The 16,416-nt window shown below is 45.8% G+C and overlaps 1 protein-coding gene across 10 annotated transcripts in view; it reads left to right on the plus strand.

Moving 5' to 3' along the window:
* Positions 1-16,416, plus strand: part of dab1a (DAB adaptor protein 1a) — a 179,895-nt gene that overhangs the window by 160,088 nt on the left and 3,391 nt on the right. For 5 of the 10 annotated variants that reach the window (XM_019896686.1, XM_019896685.1, XM_019896684.1 and 2 more), the window contains 6 exons: positions 5,184-5,339; positions 6,819-6,881; positions 6,958-7,045; positions 8,351-8,748; positions 8,835-9,033; positions 9,258-9,406. In XM_019896686.1, the coding sequence (XP_019752245.1) occupies positions 5,184-5,339; positions 6,819-6,881; positions 6,958-7,045; positions 8,351-8,748; positions 8,835-9,033; positions 9,258-9,406 (1,053 nt within the window). The remainder of the gene's footprint in view (positions 1-5,183; positions 5,340-6,818; positions 6,882-6,957; positions 7,046-8,350; positions 8,749-8,834; positions 9,034-9,257; positions 9,407-16,416) is intronic. The other 5 variants (XM_019896688.1, XM_019896691.1, XM_019896690.1 and 2 more) reach the window with 2 other exon arrangements.

The raw sequence follows: 16,416 nt of genomic DNA on the forward strand, positions 1-16,416 counted from the left end.
CCCCCCGCCCCCCTGAGAGGTTTGCTGGGACCCAGTGCTTTGTGCAGTGTGCGTCTCCTCCGCTTGCGGTGTGGCTGGTGCCCTCCTCCTTGTGCCCCACGTGGTCAACCGGGACAGCGCTTTATGTGTATTGTGCGTCTGTAAACGTGTCTGTGGTGCTCAATTAAGCATGCCTGCTGGCGGTGCATCCGGTGTAAAAACCCCGCATGACCTTGTCCCAGATTGCATTACGCGACGCATTCTGTCACTGTCATCTTCCTCTGATGTGATATTTACACGCATACGCCAACCAGCCACAACATGACGGCATCCCACCATGGCTGCATTATTTCTTTCTTTGTTGATATATTTATTTTAAATCTGTAGTTTCCCCCGCCTGTTCATACGTTACACTGCAGATCGACGGTGTGTGGACGTGCGCGCTTGCGCGAGTGGTATATCTTTTTAGTTATTGGCTTCCCGCTGCCGGCAGTTCTAATGAAAGATGACCTTGGCTACTGTCAGGCGGCAGCGGCGGGCTGTAACTCCACTGCTCTTTATCTGCCCATAAAGATGCGGCTTATATTGCTGCTGGATTTAATCTGCTAAAATCTCCAGAGTCGTAATAAGCGGGCCGCTCTCCCACGTGCGTGTGTGTGTGTGCGTGTGTGTGTGTGTGTGTGTGTGTGTGTGTGTGTGTGTGTGCGTGGGTGTGTCAGGCGTGCGTGGGCGTGTGTCTGAGCTGCCGTGTTAGGTTTTGGGAAGTGGCACAATACATTGCATCGTGTGTGTGTGTGTGATTGTGTGTAAATCAGGGGGTCTCCAAAGTCCGGTTCGCTGGATGCTTTTTATTGCACAGCCGCACAGTCTAAAAAAAAAAAAAATCTCAGTTGGCATCAAAAGGTTTTGAGTTGACAATTTTTTGGGGGGGTGAGAGGGTTAAAAAAATGAGTATAATGAAAAGTATTTTTAAAAGTTGTGAATAAGTTTGAATGTTTCGCAATTTAAGCTACGTATCCTCGTTTTTTTGTGCTCAGGCCAAAATGCTAAGATTAAAAAAAACGTATTGCTTTGGTGCCATCTTGTGGGCTCTAGGTGTCAAGTGACTAAGTTGAAGTGAGTTGAGGAGAATGATGTCGCGCTTTTCAGACATCCTGTGATATCTTAATGCCAAGCAACTATGTTGGGTATCCTCGTTTTTTTGTGTTCAGGCCAAAATGCTAAGGTAAAAAAAACGTATTGCTTTGGTGCCAAGTGACTACGTTGAAGTGAGTTGAGGAGAATGATGTCGCGCTTTTCAGACATCCTGTGATATCTTAATGCCAAGCAACTATGTTGAAGTGAATTGAGGAGCTTCATGTAGTGCTATGGCACCATCTTGTGTTAATTATAGGCCATATAAACCATTTTAGGTGGCACATACTTGGGGATTTTCGCTCTTCCATTTGCAAGGGAAAACCGTGATCAACTTTTTGCTCTTTCATGGATGACACCGAGTTGATATTTTGATCATGTATTATTTATGTTGCGCTGCATATGTTGAATTACAGCTGGTTCATGTTTCAGACACAGAAGCTTTCAAATTTCTTTATGTGGGCCGCAGTGGAAGACATTTGGGGCATCCCTGGCATTGACGGCTCATTCATGTGTGCATGGAGTGTCTCAACGCTCCGTCTCTTGTTGATACCTGGAGCCGATGTTTTCAAAAGTCCACTCACTTTTGCTCCTTCGGTGAATGTGTACGTGTGTGTTTAGTGTGCCTTAAAAGGCTAAACTGGGCTGGGCCACCTCGCCGCAGGCAGTTCCGCCTGTGTGAATTTTTGGCGGGCTGGGAATTAGTCTCACATTTTTCTTTTTTTGGGCATCTCATCCCGAGCTTTGCTAAGAAGCTTACAGACACCCGAGCACATTTGAGTGTGTGTGTGTGTGTGTGTGTGTGTGTGTGTGTGTGTGTGTGTGTGTGTGTGTGTGTGTGTGTGTGCGTGTATGCGTGCGTCTGTGTGTGTTTGGCCTTGCCCATCCTGCGGCACATGCTGCGATTTGGATGGCTATTGTATCGGCGGGTCTGTAAGCGAACAAATACAGTCGAACCTCTTCTCAACGTACCCCGTTTACGTTTTCACCCCTGTAACGGTCACATTTCAAAGTCCTGATGTCACGTAATTCTTTTTTCCATTGGCCGATTTTGCTAACAACGCACACCTTTATCCATCAACTTCATGATAACGACCAACATTTTTTATATATATATATATATATATATATATACAAACCTCGGTTTTCATACATAATCCGTTCCAGAAGGCTGTTTGAAAACCGAAATTGTTCGAAAAACGAAACCACGCTCTTTTGTATATATATATATATATATATACATAAATATGTTTTCTCCTTCCAGTTTGTCAAAGGCAGTAATCACAGTCAAATGGATCACAGGCATGACCAAATGCTGTGTTGTGATTGGGTGCTAATCAGGTTGCGTTTTTATGGCTACAATTAGACCCCAAAGAGGGTTGTGATTATGGAAGGAGGTCGGACTCTGATTGCTTGAGTAGGTTGAATCAATGCTTAAATCTTGGCTAAATTGAACCAAAATCATGTACATGCCATTATAATCATCCCCCCCACCCCCTTACTAATCCAGTTAAAATGTCACAAATAGCGATCCGGTAGGACTCCGCTCGTCTCTTTCTGTTTGGTGAGATTTTTTTGAAGAATTTTTAGTTGCCATCTTGGTCTCATGATGTCAAAATGTGAACAACAGGAAGTTCAACTGTCGAGGTTGTAGTACATTTTAGACTGATGCCGAAATTCACCCAAAAGTGCCATATCCTGAATAGAACTTGATGTGAGTGGGGTATTTTAAAAAAAAATCTCATGGCGCAAACAAAAATGAAGAAAAGAAAAGTGGATTTACTCGCTCATGTTTGGCGTTAGTAGAAGGGCATCTGCTCGTCATTGTTCTGCCTGTCAGTATGTTACCGACATCGGCAGGTATACAAAGACACATTACTTGTTGGAAATAAATGATTCTTTTTGGAACCAGTTAGATGAAATGGGATAATTTCTCGCAGCACACTGCTTGAGAATCAATCCCCGAACCTGAGCAAGTAAGTCGCAATAAACGACAAAGAACTCCCACTGCGCTTAACAATGTAGAAATGATGCACTTTGCAATTGGATGCGTTCTGGCTCATCGCCCGCTGCTGGTAAGATGCTTTTAACGTTTTCTTTTTTCTTTTTTTGTGCGGGATTGATTACCTGCAGCACCGCTTTGGAGTGGATTTCGCCTTCATTTCATCGGCAGGATGGAATTTTCGAAAAAGATGATAACGCCCTCCCAAACGTGACCCCCCCCCCCCGTTGCGCAAAGCAAACGCTTTTGTTATTTACTGTGTCACCATCTTAAACGGCCGGCGATCGATAAAATATACACGCGAGCGAGGCCATTCCAATCTACTGAGCCCTTGAACCCCCGCACCAAGTGTTAGTGTTGAATCAACACATGCCCTCGCTGAGTCCACACAGAGTAGTCGCTTTTACCGCCGATTATTATCTTTGGGGGGGAGAAGCATGTCCGTAATCTCTCTGTGTCCTGTTCGCATCAGCTCCAAAGGTGTTTGAGCCTCAGCGGTGGCCAGTATGTGTGTGTTGAATGTGTTTGTGGTTGTGATCAGTCACTCAGCGGGGGATCGGCAAGATGGCATTAATTATAAAGGCTGCATTAATTACTAGAGAGAACACGTACACAGGTAATTAGACTTTCCCCCACCGGAGACGGCTAATTGATAAGCAGTGGCCGGAATGTACGAGGACAAATGAACAGACCAAGAGAGGCGACATGGTAGAGCTCGGACTGGCACCGAAAAGTAATATTCTGTAGCTTTTAGCTGTCTGCCCATTTATTTTAGCCATCTATACGATATAGCGTTGACCTGTATCTTCAGCATTGTAGCAGCAACTAGCTGCCTGTCAATGTGGCTGTAACTTGTAGCATTTTGCTATTCTGCCAGGTTTATTGATCATCTGGAACAATCTCGGGGAAAAAAAAAAACATCTACTGGGACTTTGAAAGTAGCTGTCTATGGCAAGGATAGCCAGTTAGCTAGTTACAGTTTATCAATGCAGAAATAGCATTTAGCTAGCTATTTTTTTTCCAGTTTGTAACATTTCGTGAGTTAGCATTTAGCTATCCATTCAGCCATGTAGAATTTAGCTGTCTGTTTTTCCCAGTTTGTAACATTTAGTGAGTTAGCATTTAGCGATCCATTCAGCCATGTAGCATTTAGCTATCTATCTACAGTGTAACGACAGTATGGGCGCATTCAGAAATGTACTCTGACGCCCGTGGGTGTATGCGGAGAAGCCGTGCGCCCCGCTCTCATTGATTTCTGAACGCAGCCAGCACTGGCGCTCCATGTCCCCAGTCGAGGCGCTAGGTTTTTGGTGGACTCTGAAGAACCAAACAAATTTGTCCAAACAATCACAAATTTGAGTAACGCTCTTAGAGTTTCCAAATGGTCAGAAAAAAACAGTGCGTGCTCTGAGCGTGTTTCCGAACGCACCCTGTATAGTTTTTCCAGTATAGCTGTCAACCTAGATTATACTGCATGTAGCTAGCTCTTCAACATATATCCTGTTTATTTAGTCTGACAGCTATGCTCTCTACATCCCCGGATAAAAAAATAAAATGTACGCTGTTTCAGAAACGATACATTGAAATGATGCCACATTTTGGTGAACCGATGATATAAAAACCGCCATTAGGCGTCTGCTAATTCACGGGTAGTTTGTTGTTTACTACAGCTGCCTTTTTATGGCCATAACAAAACAATAACAATCCGCCGCTTTATGAATTCAATGTGTTTAAAAGAGAGCGATGAAGATGCATCGGACTCTCTTTCTCAATCACATTGAGACTCTTGTGGAGGATTTACAGAAACACAAAAGGGAGCTCAGCGCTGTCGTTTAGATGTAAGGTGGGGATGATCTTTAAACCTCTTTAAATCTCCTGCGTGTGTATCGAGTGTACGTGTGTGTAGAGCACCTGGCGAGAGCAACACCTGCCCTCCTAAATCAGCCTCATTCCCCCCCCTCCCCCCCCCCCCCTCCATTTCCCTCAGTGTGAAACTCTGCTAATATAGTTTTGCGTATGCCGGCCCATTTTCATCCCACCCGCCTAACGTTGAGGTTGTTGATTGCAGAACGGACATCAAAGCACCCACCACCACCACCACCAACATCATCATCATCATCATCTTCATAATCATCCGCAAACCCCCCAGGCGGGACTAAGTGAGCATCGGGAGCAGCATCAGCAGGCGGATCTCATAGACTTAGACCTTGAGACGGTTTCTCAGGTAAGGGCGATTCGTATGAACTTTTGTGAGGACCACCTCCTGTCATCTTGACCACGCCGCACTTTTGTTTTTTTTTTTTTGGCGAGCAGTCGGGAGCCGCCGCCCCCGACTCCTGACCCCATTTTGCTTATGAATAAAACATGTAACCTTGATGTTGTCATAGCGACCAAGAGTCAGAATGGACACCTGCATGCGGACGTGTTTCAAAAGACAAAGGGGGCCGAAGCTTAGCACAAAAGTCCCGAAATGTCTACGATTTGCGAAATTGTGCTCACGGGGACCAAAATAAGCAAATGGCAGAAACTAGCACAACCTTTTTTTTTTTTTTTTTCCCCTTTCATTGCCAGTGAGACATTAGGTGAGAAAGTCTGTGCTGCCATTCTGAAAGCGTATGAGGAAGCGGTTTATTTGCTGCGTTCAATCACACGTGGCCGTGCACATGCAGCGTTTTACGTGGCCGTCATCAATATCCGCATCCCATTGTCTTGCTGAGCGATCGCCATCTCCTCCGCACTTAGAATAGCCCATAACTCAGCCTCCCGACCCTTCTTCTTCTCTTCCTAAATCACCATCCAGTCCCCATAAATGTAAAACACCATGCACACCGATTCCATTTTCTGATAGGCGTAATAAATATATACTGTAATATATATACTGTGTGTGCTTGCGTGTGTGTGCGCGTGTATAAAATCTTTCAGCCTAAGCCTTTTGGTTTATGCGCAAAGATATTCTAAGAATATTCATTATCTCAGAAACGATCGGGATCCATAATTAATGCAAATCTCGGACCGTGTATTCAAGGCCCCGAAATTCCTTTCCAAGTAAAAATAGTTTCCCTTCGCTCCGCGCCGGCCTTAAGATATTATTAATTCACGGAACGAAGGGGGCAAATTACCGAAGAGCAGAAATACAGAATAGATTCGGATCAAATAGAAAGGCTGCCCGTCTTTGATAGCGAGACGCTCGGAGGCGCGCCGCTGATCCTCCTTAATGGGAGGACATTAATGACTCGCCCGGAGGGATTTCGGCACAATACGGCTGCTGCCGGTTTGTTTTGGTAGTTGGTGGCAGTGGTGCGAAGTCACGGTACCTAGACTTTAAGGTACGACGTCCCCCACCCAGTGTCTGACTTTTTTTTTGTTTTTGTTGTTCAAAAAATTATTGGTTTTACTTTTGTTCTTCAATACATCCCCTTGGTATTTCTACTTCTAATGTGAGTACTTTTGTCACCTTTGGCTAGTGGACACGGTAGGTATGTCATCTTAATCATTTCATCTCATCCCCCCTCCCTCCCCATCTTTGCACATCTTCCTCTCCGCTGCCCTCGGCAGTCATCAAGGTAAGTGACGTCAGCTCGTTTGATGTTCCGCATGCGCCGTTCTGAGTCGTGCATGTCCTACAACGGGACGACCGATGCCGCCGTGACCAAGTAACAATTGTTTCCTGACTTCCAGTGTGTGTCCTTCATCTGATTCTCAGAATATCAACCAATTAGAGCTTTTCGGGGACATGTCCACACCCCCTGACATCACCTCGCCGTCGGTGAGAAGCCGCCTCGCGTGCCTAATTTGAGATTCGGATTCTCTTGAAACTTTTTGTTCTCTTGTCACCTCGGCAGACCCCTGCCTCACCTGCAAACTCCCTGGACCCGTCGCAGCCTCCCGCTGAGCTCTATGCCCCCTACAACCCTGCGTCTGTGCCCTCAGGTATGAAAAACACGGGACTTTCATCTGAATTCACACGAGTGGAATATTCCTTCTGTACGCCGTGCACATCCCTAAATTCTTTTTTTTTTTTTTTTGTCAAAGACAGCCGATTGGCAGAGGTGAGAAGGGAAGTAAAAGAACAGGATGTGATTAATAGAGAGGGATGGAATAGAAATGAAATGTTGATGAGGAGAGGAGGTGGCGTCGGCTGTGTGTGTGGAATATAAAATGCATCATTAGCTGCGCTGACTCAGATGCTGTTGATTTACCTGCGGGCCGAGGCGGCCGAGAAGAAAGATGGCCGCGACCCCTGGTTCGCTAGTCGCGGTGCTTGTGCGCGAATGAGGCGTGAGCAGACACTCTCGGCACTCCGCAGTTCCCCTCCTGGCGCACGCCGGCGAGGTCGAACGTCGGCGGCGGAAGGCAGCGAAAAGACGAGCGAGAGTGTCGTTAGATGAAGATTTTGCTGATGAATTTGAGCCGTTTTAATGAGTGTGATTCGATGAAACGACGCCGCCTCATTCCCGAGGTAATTATGCTAGTTCACCGTGACCGTGAAGAGATGCTACATTAGCTACAGGCGCAAGTAGGGCAGCGCTCTCTGGTGATGCATGGATTATTATCGACGTGTGTGTGTGTGTGTGTGTGTGTGTGTGTGTGTGTGTGTGTGTGTGTGTGTGTGTGTGTGAGGTTTTTGTGCCCAAGAAAAGATGTGGATGTTTTAAGTGCACCCCCATCTGCTTCAGAGTGGTGCTGCATGGGGCGACATGCTCTAAAACACCCACCCAAAAGTATCCCGTTCAGGGCCGCGGGTGTGCTGAATCCTATGCTAGCTGTCTTTGGGCAAACGATGAAAATCTGCGATCAAAAAATGCTTCATAATTGCCTACATCACGGGTGTCAAACTCATTTTTCACCAAAACACCCTTTTTTTTTAAATTAGACAAGGCCTTGGCCTATCGAATTGAAGCTCCTTCCATTCACTTCAACATAGTTCCTTGGCACCAACATGTAACCAAAGTTTTTTAATACACAGGGGTTTGCTCTAATTAATAGAAGCTCCTCCCCTCATTTCAACATAGTTCCTTAGCACCAAGGTGCCACAGGATGGTGCCAAAGCATTACTTTTCTTTTGGGTGAGGATTCAGTAGGGCATCTCAAAAAGTGCGCAGCCAGTAAGGAAGGATAGGTTTCAAAAAAATGAATCGGCGAATTCACAAATCGCAAACAGGATTTGATAGTGCACCGTGAATATTAGTGTTCGCCGTCGGTGACCCTCCCCAAACACTCCCTGTCTTGTTCCAGGTTATGTGACAATGGGGGCGGTTCCCTCCGGACATTGGTCCCAGCAGGCCTTCACCGCCCAGACGCCGCTGGCCTTCGGGGTCCAGTCCCCTCTGGGCCCAGTGGCGCAGGTTCTGCCTGGCGGCCAGCCTCTCATCTGGGGGCAAGCCAACATCTTCCCCGCCACCCAGCAGCAGTGGGCGGCCATGGCGGCCGGAGCCTTCCCCCCCGCAGCCTACCTCCCTGCCCAGCCCGTGGGCACGCTGCCCGCAGCCATGTTCCAAGCGCTCACCCCCGTCCCCGCCGCGACGCCGGCCGGCGAAACGCATTCAGGTGCAGCAGGCGCTGCGGCTCCCTCCGCATCGTCGAGTCCGCAACATGAGGAGCGGGCGAAGAAGATGAGCAAAGAGATGTTCAAGGTACGAGCTGGAGGAAATTTGTGTCGTACAGTGGGTACCTCTACTTACAAAACGAATGTACAACAAAGTCGTCTTATTTATTTCAGGACTTTCAGCTGGTGAAGCCGCCGGCGATGCCGTCAAAGAAAGGCGAGCAGCAGCCCGGCTTAGCGGGCACCTCAGAGGCATTCAGCACTTACTTCAGCCGCGTCGGCACCGCCCAGGATACAGACGACTGCGACGACTTCGACATCTCCCAGATGAACCTGACGCCGGTCACCTCCACGACACCTTCCACCAACTCCCGTGAGTCTACAAAAAACTACCCTTGAGGACAGCAAATGTCAGATACTTTGACAAGTAATATTCCACAAGGTGACTTTTACTTCTGCTAAAATTATTTTCTGCTGAGATACTTGACCTAAGTATCACTTTCAGGTACGTTCTTCAGGGGTGCCACCGGCCTTCTGGATAATCCTTCTGTGACTTTTTTTTTTTTTTTTTTTTTTTTTTTTTTTTTGTGCTTGCAGCCCCCACACCGGCCCCCCACCAGAGCTCGCCCTCTAAATCGTCCGCCTCGCATGTCAGCGACCCCCCTACGGACGCCACCGACCCGCCCACGGATGACTCGTTTGGGGAAGCGGACGGCAGCCCGAGCCGCAGCGGGGAGGAAGATGCTGTAAGTTTGGTCACCAAATTTGCCATGGAAATGTCTGAGTTTTAGCAAGTCGATGCTAAAAAGGCGCTAACTTCAAAAAAAATGTGTTTCATGTCAAGCCAAATTGCTGTGGGCTATGATTCGTAACTGCTGATAGAAAGCAAATGTCACCAACCTACACAAACGTGAGTTAATAGAAATACATATATGCTGATTTATGTTACAATTTTTGGTTGTAGTTGCAGAACTTTTGGAGATACATTGAACCCTCACATACAGTATTTGGTTCAACAATCGCAATTTCCTCTACTTCACACCGGCCCCCCACCAGAGCTCGCCCTCTAAATCGTCCGCCTCGCATGTCAGCGACCCCCCTACGGACGCCACCGACCCGCCCACGGATGACTCGTTTGGGGAAGCGGACGGCAGCCCGAGCCGCAGCGGGGAGGAAGATGCTGTAAGTTTGGTCACCAAATTTGCCATGGAAATGTCTGAGTTTTAGCAAGTCGATGCTAAAAAGGCGCTAACTTCAAAAAAAATGTGTTTCATGTCAAGCCAAATTGCTGTGGGCTATGATTCGTAACTGCTGATAGAAAGCAAATGTCACCAACCTACACAAACGTGAGTTAATAGAAATACATATATGCTGATTTATGTTACAATTTTTGGTTGTAGTTGCAGAACTTTTGGAGATACATTGAACCCTCACATACAGTATTTGGTTCAACAATCGCAATTTCCTCTACTTGCAGATTTTGGGGCGGGGAATCTATCCGTGGTTATTCGACAAAAACATAAATGACTTTGCCACCATCTTGTGGAATGTTGGTGCCAAGGATCAACGTTGAATTGAGGAATTTCATTGAGACAAAAATAGTGCTTAGCATCTATCGGCAATATTACACCGTTTTGGCGGTTGTCAATTACTGGAGGATATTCACTGGCCCCCTGCAAACGTTGTACAGGCGTTCCCTTGAACAATGAGCCGGGATACGTTTCAGAGTCATGCAATCGGCAAACCTCCGTGATCTGCAGCGACCATAGAAAATGTTTTATTTATTTTCAAGCTTTTCTCTCTGCTCTGTGGCAACGACTATTAGCATATAATCCATAAATACATGCTCCGTTACTTACTCTACAATTACTTCTGAGCTTTGCCTCTTCTTCATGTTGTTAACTTAGGCCCAGAAGACCTCAGTGCTGCCCCGGCATGTTGTGGCACAATGTGGTACTACACCAAAGTCTAACTGGTGACTTTGCTGTAAAACTTTGCGGTGTCGCGGGGGTTCCCTGTGTTGTATAATAGTCTTAATTCCTGAAATCATTGAAATATATCAATGAAAAATTCATATTAATTGACTGATTGTAAATCGTCCTCCCGAGTTTCTGCAAGAAAACGTTTGTTTTTGCACGTCCACGTTAGCTTGATCCTCTCAGAGAATTACTAGAAGAGAGAGTTAGCAAGCTCTCATTAGCAGCCATCATCAAAACATTCAAGTCATTCTCGACTAGAACGCAGCTCAAACGAAAGCAGAGATGTCTGGCTGCAAAGGAGCTCCCTTCTCACTCTAGCGCAGAGTTAGTGACCTTCTCCGGTGCTTTCTTACCCTTATGTCTCCTCTCTTTTTCCAAGTCCTTCTTCCTCCACCCGCAGCCGCTCACTTTCCAGGCGTGAAACATTCTTTTTTTTTTTATGCCTCCAATCCAGCCATTTTAGGAGAGAATAAAAAAATAAAAGACAGAGGGCAAGAGAATGACTTTTTTTTTTTTTTTAACACCGCTGCAAATGTCACCGGGCCTGCTTGAATAACACTCAGAAGCTTCACAAAATAAAAGTGTACAACAGCGGCGGCGTGATGAAAAGGTCGCAAAAATAAAAGCAAGCGTGATTGAGTGAAGGCAGAAGAGAAGGGGGAAAAAAAAAAAACACAGCTTGTGCTTTTTGTGAAGCGATCTGTGAAAAGCGGCAGGTCCTTGGAGGGAACGCAAGGTGCGTGTGTGCGTGTTTGTTTTTTGTTTGTGCAACCTCCTGTCGCCACTTTTTAATGATACTGCACAACAAGATGCAGTTGTCACTCGGCGTTCTTCCAAGGATGTTCCTATTTTGTGAGAAAGCATGTATTTTCTTATTCAAATTTCGCACAATTTCTTTGTGAATTTTGTAGGTTTTGGTTTCGTAGTGTTCCCCCCGGGCGTCTGGATAGTCTTTCTCGCTCTTAACTTGATCGCCTGTTCCGTTTTGTTTCCGCTCGACTTCCTCGTCTCTTTGCTGTTAACAAGCTGCTGTCTGTTTCCTTCTGCCCGCTTCCTTTCTTAATTCTTGGCAATCTCTCTTCCTCTTCCTCTTCCTCCTCGGCCGTGCAATTGTAGGCTTGTGGTTCTGGGTCGCCCTGCCCCGGTGAGCCAAAAGGGCCCAGCCCAGACCAAGCCAGTCCGGAGGCTGGGAGCTAGATAGCAGCAGGGCGCGGTAGGTATCAACCCCAAAACCACCACCGCCTTCTCCTCTTCATCCATTTTCTGTCTTGTCTTTTTTTTTAATGACACTCTTATCTAATTTTTAATCTTATTTGAACCATATTCCAAATTTGTATCCAGGCCTTGCATGTGTCCATCCGCCGCACATGATCATGTGACCATAGTGGGCTCGCCGTGTCAGCTTTTCGGGGACAAAGCGGGTCCCCGCGAGAGCAAGAATCGCACGGTGACAGCAAGAACGATGCTAGACAAGCAACGACAGCCTGTTGCGTGTGTCAAGTTTAGACCACGCGCAATCATAGTTGTGGACATGACAGCCACATGGAGGCAACGTGAACGAGGATGCCAGGCCAAAGAGTTTCAAACAAGGTGGAGGAGTTCAGAGTAAGGTTTCAAGCCTGGCAGAAGGTTTCATGGCGCGCCTTCAACCCTGGGTTCAAGTTTCAGGTTGTCAACACTGTGTTAGGGTAGTCAGTCAGAGTTGAGTTTCAGAGTTGGTTTTCAAGCCAGGGTTAGGGTTTGAAATGAGGGTTTCCAGACATGGTTTTAGGGTTTCAAACAGTGATGAGAGTTTCAAAGTAGGGTATCAAGCCAGGGTTAGGTTTCAAATAAGAGTGTTAACCCTGGGTTAGAGTTTTTAAGTTACGCTTTCAGCCCTGGGTTAGGTTTCCAATTTAGGTTTTCAAGACTTAAGGTTTCGAGCCAGAGTTTGAGGTTTCAAAGCAAGCTTTCAAACTATAGTAAGGGTTTTAAATAACTGTCTCAGTCCTAGGTTAAGGTTTCAGAATTAGATTTTGTGTTCAAGGTAGGGTTTCAAGCAATGTTAAGAGTTTTCACCAATGGTTTCAACCCTTGGTTAGGGTTTGAAATGAGGGTTTTAAGTCAGGATCAGTTTTCAGAGTAGGGATTCAAGCCATGGTCAGGGTTTTAAGTTGCAGTTTCAACCCTGGGTTCAGGTTTGAAATTAGGGTTTCAAATTAGGTTTTCAAACCAAGGCTCGTGTTGAAAACTATGGTAAGGTTTTCACAGTAGGGTGTTACGTCTACGTTGGCTTATAGTTTCAAAGTTTTGTTTTTCAAATCATTTCAAGCAGGCTTTACATTTCCAATTTGACTTTCAAGACTTGTTTAGGTTTCCCACAAGGCTTAAGCCAGGCTCAGGGTTTCATGTTAGATTTGCAACCCTTAGTTTGTTTTTTAAAGCCTGGGTTAGCGTTTTCAAATTAACAATTTTAGTTATAAAAGTTGGATTTCAAGACACAATTATGGTTTCAGTGTCGGTGAGTATTTTAAGTGAAGGTTTTAACTGCTGAGTTCGTTTCAAAGCAGGGTTTCCAGTCAGGGATAATATTTCGAATTAGTGTTACAAGTCCGTGTTTGGGTTTCAAGGCCTAGTTTGAAACCCTTGTTGTCCTCACCCTGATGCTTCCAGACGCTGTCTCCTTAAGGACAGGCTGCTGGCAACGGACGCTTTTGTTTTTTATCAGCTAATTCCGGGCTGCCAAGATTAATGACCGCCTCTGCGTAATTGCCATTAATTACAAACCCAAGAAGCCTCCCCCCTGATCCTGTCTCCACTCGGAAGAAGAGAGGGTGCCGCCCCCCCAAGTTCCGAGCTGTTCTTGTGGAGGAGGCGGGCAGCGTTGCCAATGATGTTACTCCCATATGGTGTTTACTTGCTCAATCGCATCGACTTGACACACCTCCCCCTAACACACACACACACACACACACACACTCATCTTCAGAAAGTCTGGAAGCTGAAGGGCAGCAGGTGGACAATAACGGGCAGGGGAGGGGGGAAGGGGGCACACACACACACACACACACACACACACACACACACACACACACACACACACACCTTCTTATTAGGCCCATTTATCCTCGGGACAAGCACACCTGTGATTGATACCGTGACCAACTGGGCTCATATTGCAGCCAAAACGTGTGTTGGTGTGTGTACTGCGGCTGAATAATTAATCCAGTTCAAATCGGCATTGCTACTTAGTAGAAGGAAATGTTCAATTGCAAAGGCGGCAATTTGGCAATAAGGGGGGGCATCTCGGTCCATCAGCAGGCTTTATTTTTCATTTGTATATGCAATGTAAACCAATTTGAGTCAGATAATCGGTTTTGACCAAATCCAAGAGTAACATTTTAAAATTGCATCCCCCATGTTTCAAGACATGCATCCAATCGTCTTTTACGAGAGATGGACAGCAGGTATAAAACGGAATAAAGTGGTTTGATGCTGTTGATGATATGTTGTTTCTTACAGTTGAAATAACTTGAATAGTTTGGGCTTTGGAGCACTTTTTTTTTTTTTTTACATGCCCTTCCTTATTAAACGTTTTGAAATGGAATCAAATCGCAATGTCACCGAATGCAACCAAAACAAATCATTCCACTTGAAAATGTGGAGTGCAAACACAGATTAATTTCTTGCTTGTGTTTGTCAAAAAAATCCGCGCAAAGAGGACCTTCAAAAATATTAGCACATTCGATCGCAATCGCTTATAAAGCAATTTGGGTCAACGTTTCAGACATAGCGCTGCGGTAAACCCGACTTCTTTAATGTGCATTCACATTAGTTGATTCCACAATAACGATCCAATTCAATGCGGCCCACACCAAAAGGGTTTTAGGAAAAATATAGAAAGCGAGCACGCTATTTTATTTATTTTAAAATTGGATGTACATTTTAACTCGTGTCGAATTTGGGGGTGTCTGCGCTGAAAAACTCACCTGTTTCATCTAGTGGGGTTTTTTTTTGGTTGTTTTTTTTTTTCTTTCCTTCCAATGTATTAGGTGGGGGTGCGTCCGGAGAGAAAGCGAGTAAAACGACCCGCCGTCACGGTTCACCGAACAATCTCATTTCGCCGTTCTTGTCCAGGCCCCGATGCCTCCGACCCACCCCGCCCCCACCTAGAACAACAGACACGAGAACATTTTATTCGGATCATGGTTCCAAGGCCTCCCCATGCCCTCTTTGATTTGGAGCACGGACTTCGGGTGAAAGCGCGTTTATGCTTTGGTAGCAAAACGACTTCGATTCAGTTGTGTATAGCAGCTATAAAAAAAATAATAAACTAGGGCATTAAACAAGGATTCGATTTTCACAGATGGATTTTAATACTGGTTATGGTTTCAAATGAGGTGTTCGAGCCTGGGTTTTTGGTTTCAATTTTGTTTTTGTTTTGCAGCCAGCATTTTGGTTTTCAAGTGAAATCTCATGCCAGGTTTAGGGTTTCAAGCTTGCATTAGGGTTTCAAAGTGGGGTTTCAAGCCAGGGTGAGAGCTTCGAATTATGGTTTCAAGCCCATCTTAGTGTCTCAAAGTCGTTTTTTTTCCAAGTGGGGTTCCACGCCTTTGTTAGGGCTTGAAACGGTTTAAGATACGGGTGTCCAAAGGCGGTCCTCAAGGGCTGCAGTCCTGCCCGTTTTCCATTCGTGCCTGCTGCAACACAGCTGATTCAAATGAGGAGGATCGTTCTCGCGCTTCTTCAGAGCTTGCTGATGAGCGGCTCTTTGGAATCAGGTGTGTTGCATCAGGGAGCGATGGAAATAAGTCAGGACAGTGACAGAGTTGGTTTCATGGTCTCCAAATAGGGCTATCGGGATTCAAATATGGAATAAGTTTTTAAATATGAGTTATGGCTTGAAATTGGACTTCAATCTAGGGTTAGAGTTTGGCAATGAGGTTTCGAGCCAAAGTTGGTCTTACAAACGAGGTTTGGTGTTTGAAATGATGGTTTTGAGGTCCACAGGATGTGTGTAGAAGGCCAATTGAAAATGAAATGTAGCAATGTTTCCCAAAATCATGATCTGTCTGTCGCATTGCGCAGCAACATGGACCGAATTAACCAGAACCGGATGGCTACACCGACAGCCAAGAGCACAGCAAATAAATAAATATTCAGTAATTAGCTCATTTGAATGAGCCAAGGGGCCAGGGAAAACATTCTTAACGCCATGACCAGTGGTCCAGAATGTGAAATACATTGGCTCGGAAAAGCACTGTCCCGGTCTGTTCCCAGCTCAGAACCAAATCAACAGTGGCCTTCTGCTTTCTTAGTCCAATTAAAGTCCTGGTCCAAATGCTCCAGCCACGAGCCAACACTGAGGTGGAGGGCTCCCTCTAGTGGTAGACAATATAATCACTGAATTGAATGTTGCTGAAACGTGTTTGAATGTGGTTTAGGGTTTCAAACCGAGATTAGGTATGCAAACCACAGTTCCAAGACCGAATTACGGATATAAATCGGTGGTTTCATCTCTGGTGTACTGTTTCAGACCCTACATTAGGATTTCAAGGGTTTCAAATCAGCTATTCAAACCCTGGTTAGGATCGAAGTGTCGGGTCGGAAACTGAATCCGGGTTATATCGTTCCGAGGCATAGTGTGACGAGCTGAACTGACACGGATCCGTTTGAAAATTTGCCACCTGTGCATGTGTCGCACACACAATATCCGTCGGGTAGCAGTTCGTTGCGTGGGAAGCCAGTCTGCCCTTGCAAAGTGAGAGAAGTTCTCCATGATATAACAGGCCCCCTCT

This window comes from Hippocampus comes, unplaced genomic scaffold (assembly GCF_001891065.2).
Source record: "Hippocampus comes isolate QL1 unplaced genomic scaffold, H_comes_QL1_v1.1 scaffold22, whole genome shotgun sequence".
Lineage (NCBI taxonomy): Eukaryota > Metazoa > Chordata > Actinopteri > Syngnathiformes > Syngnathidae > Hippocampus > Hippocampus comes.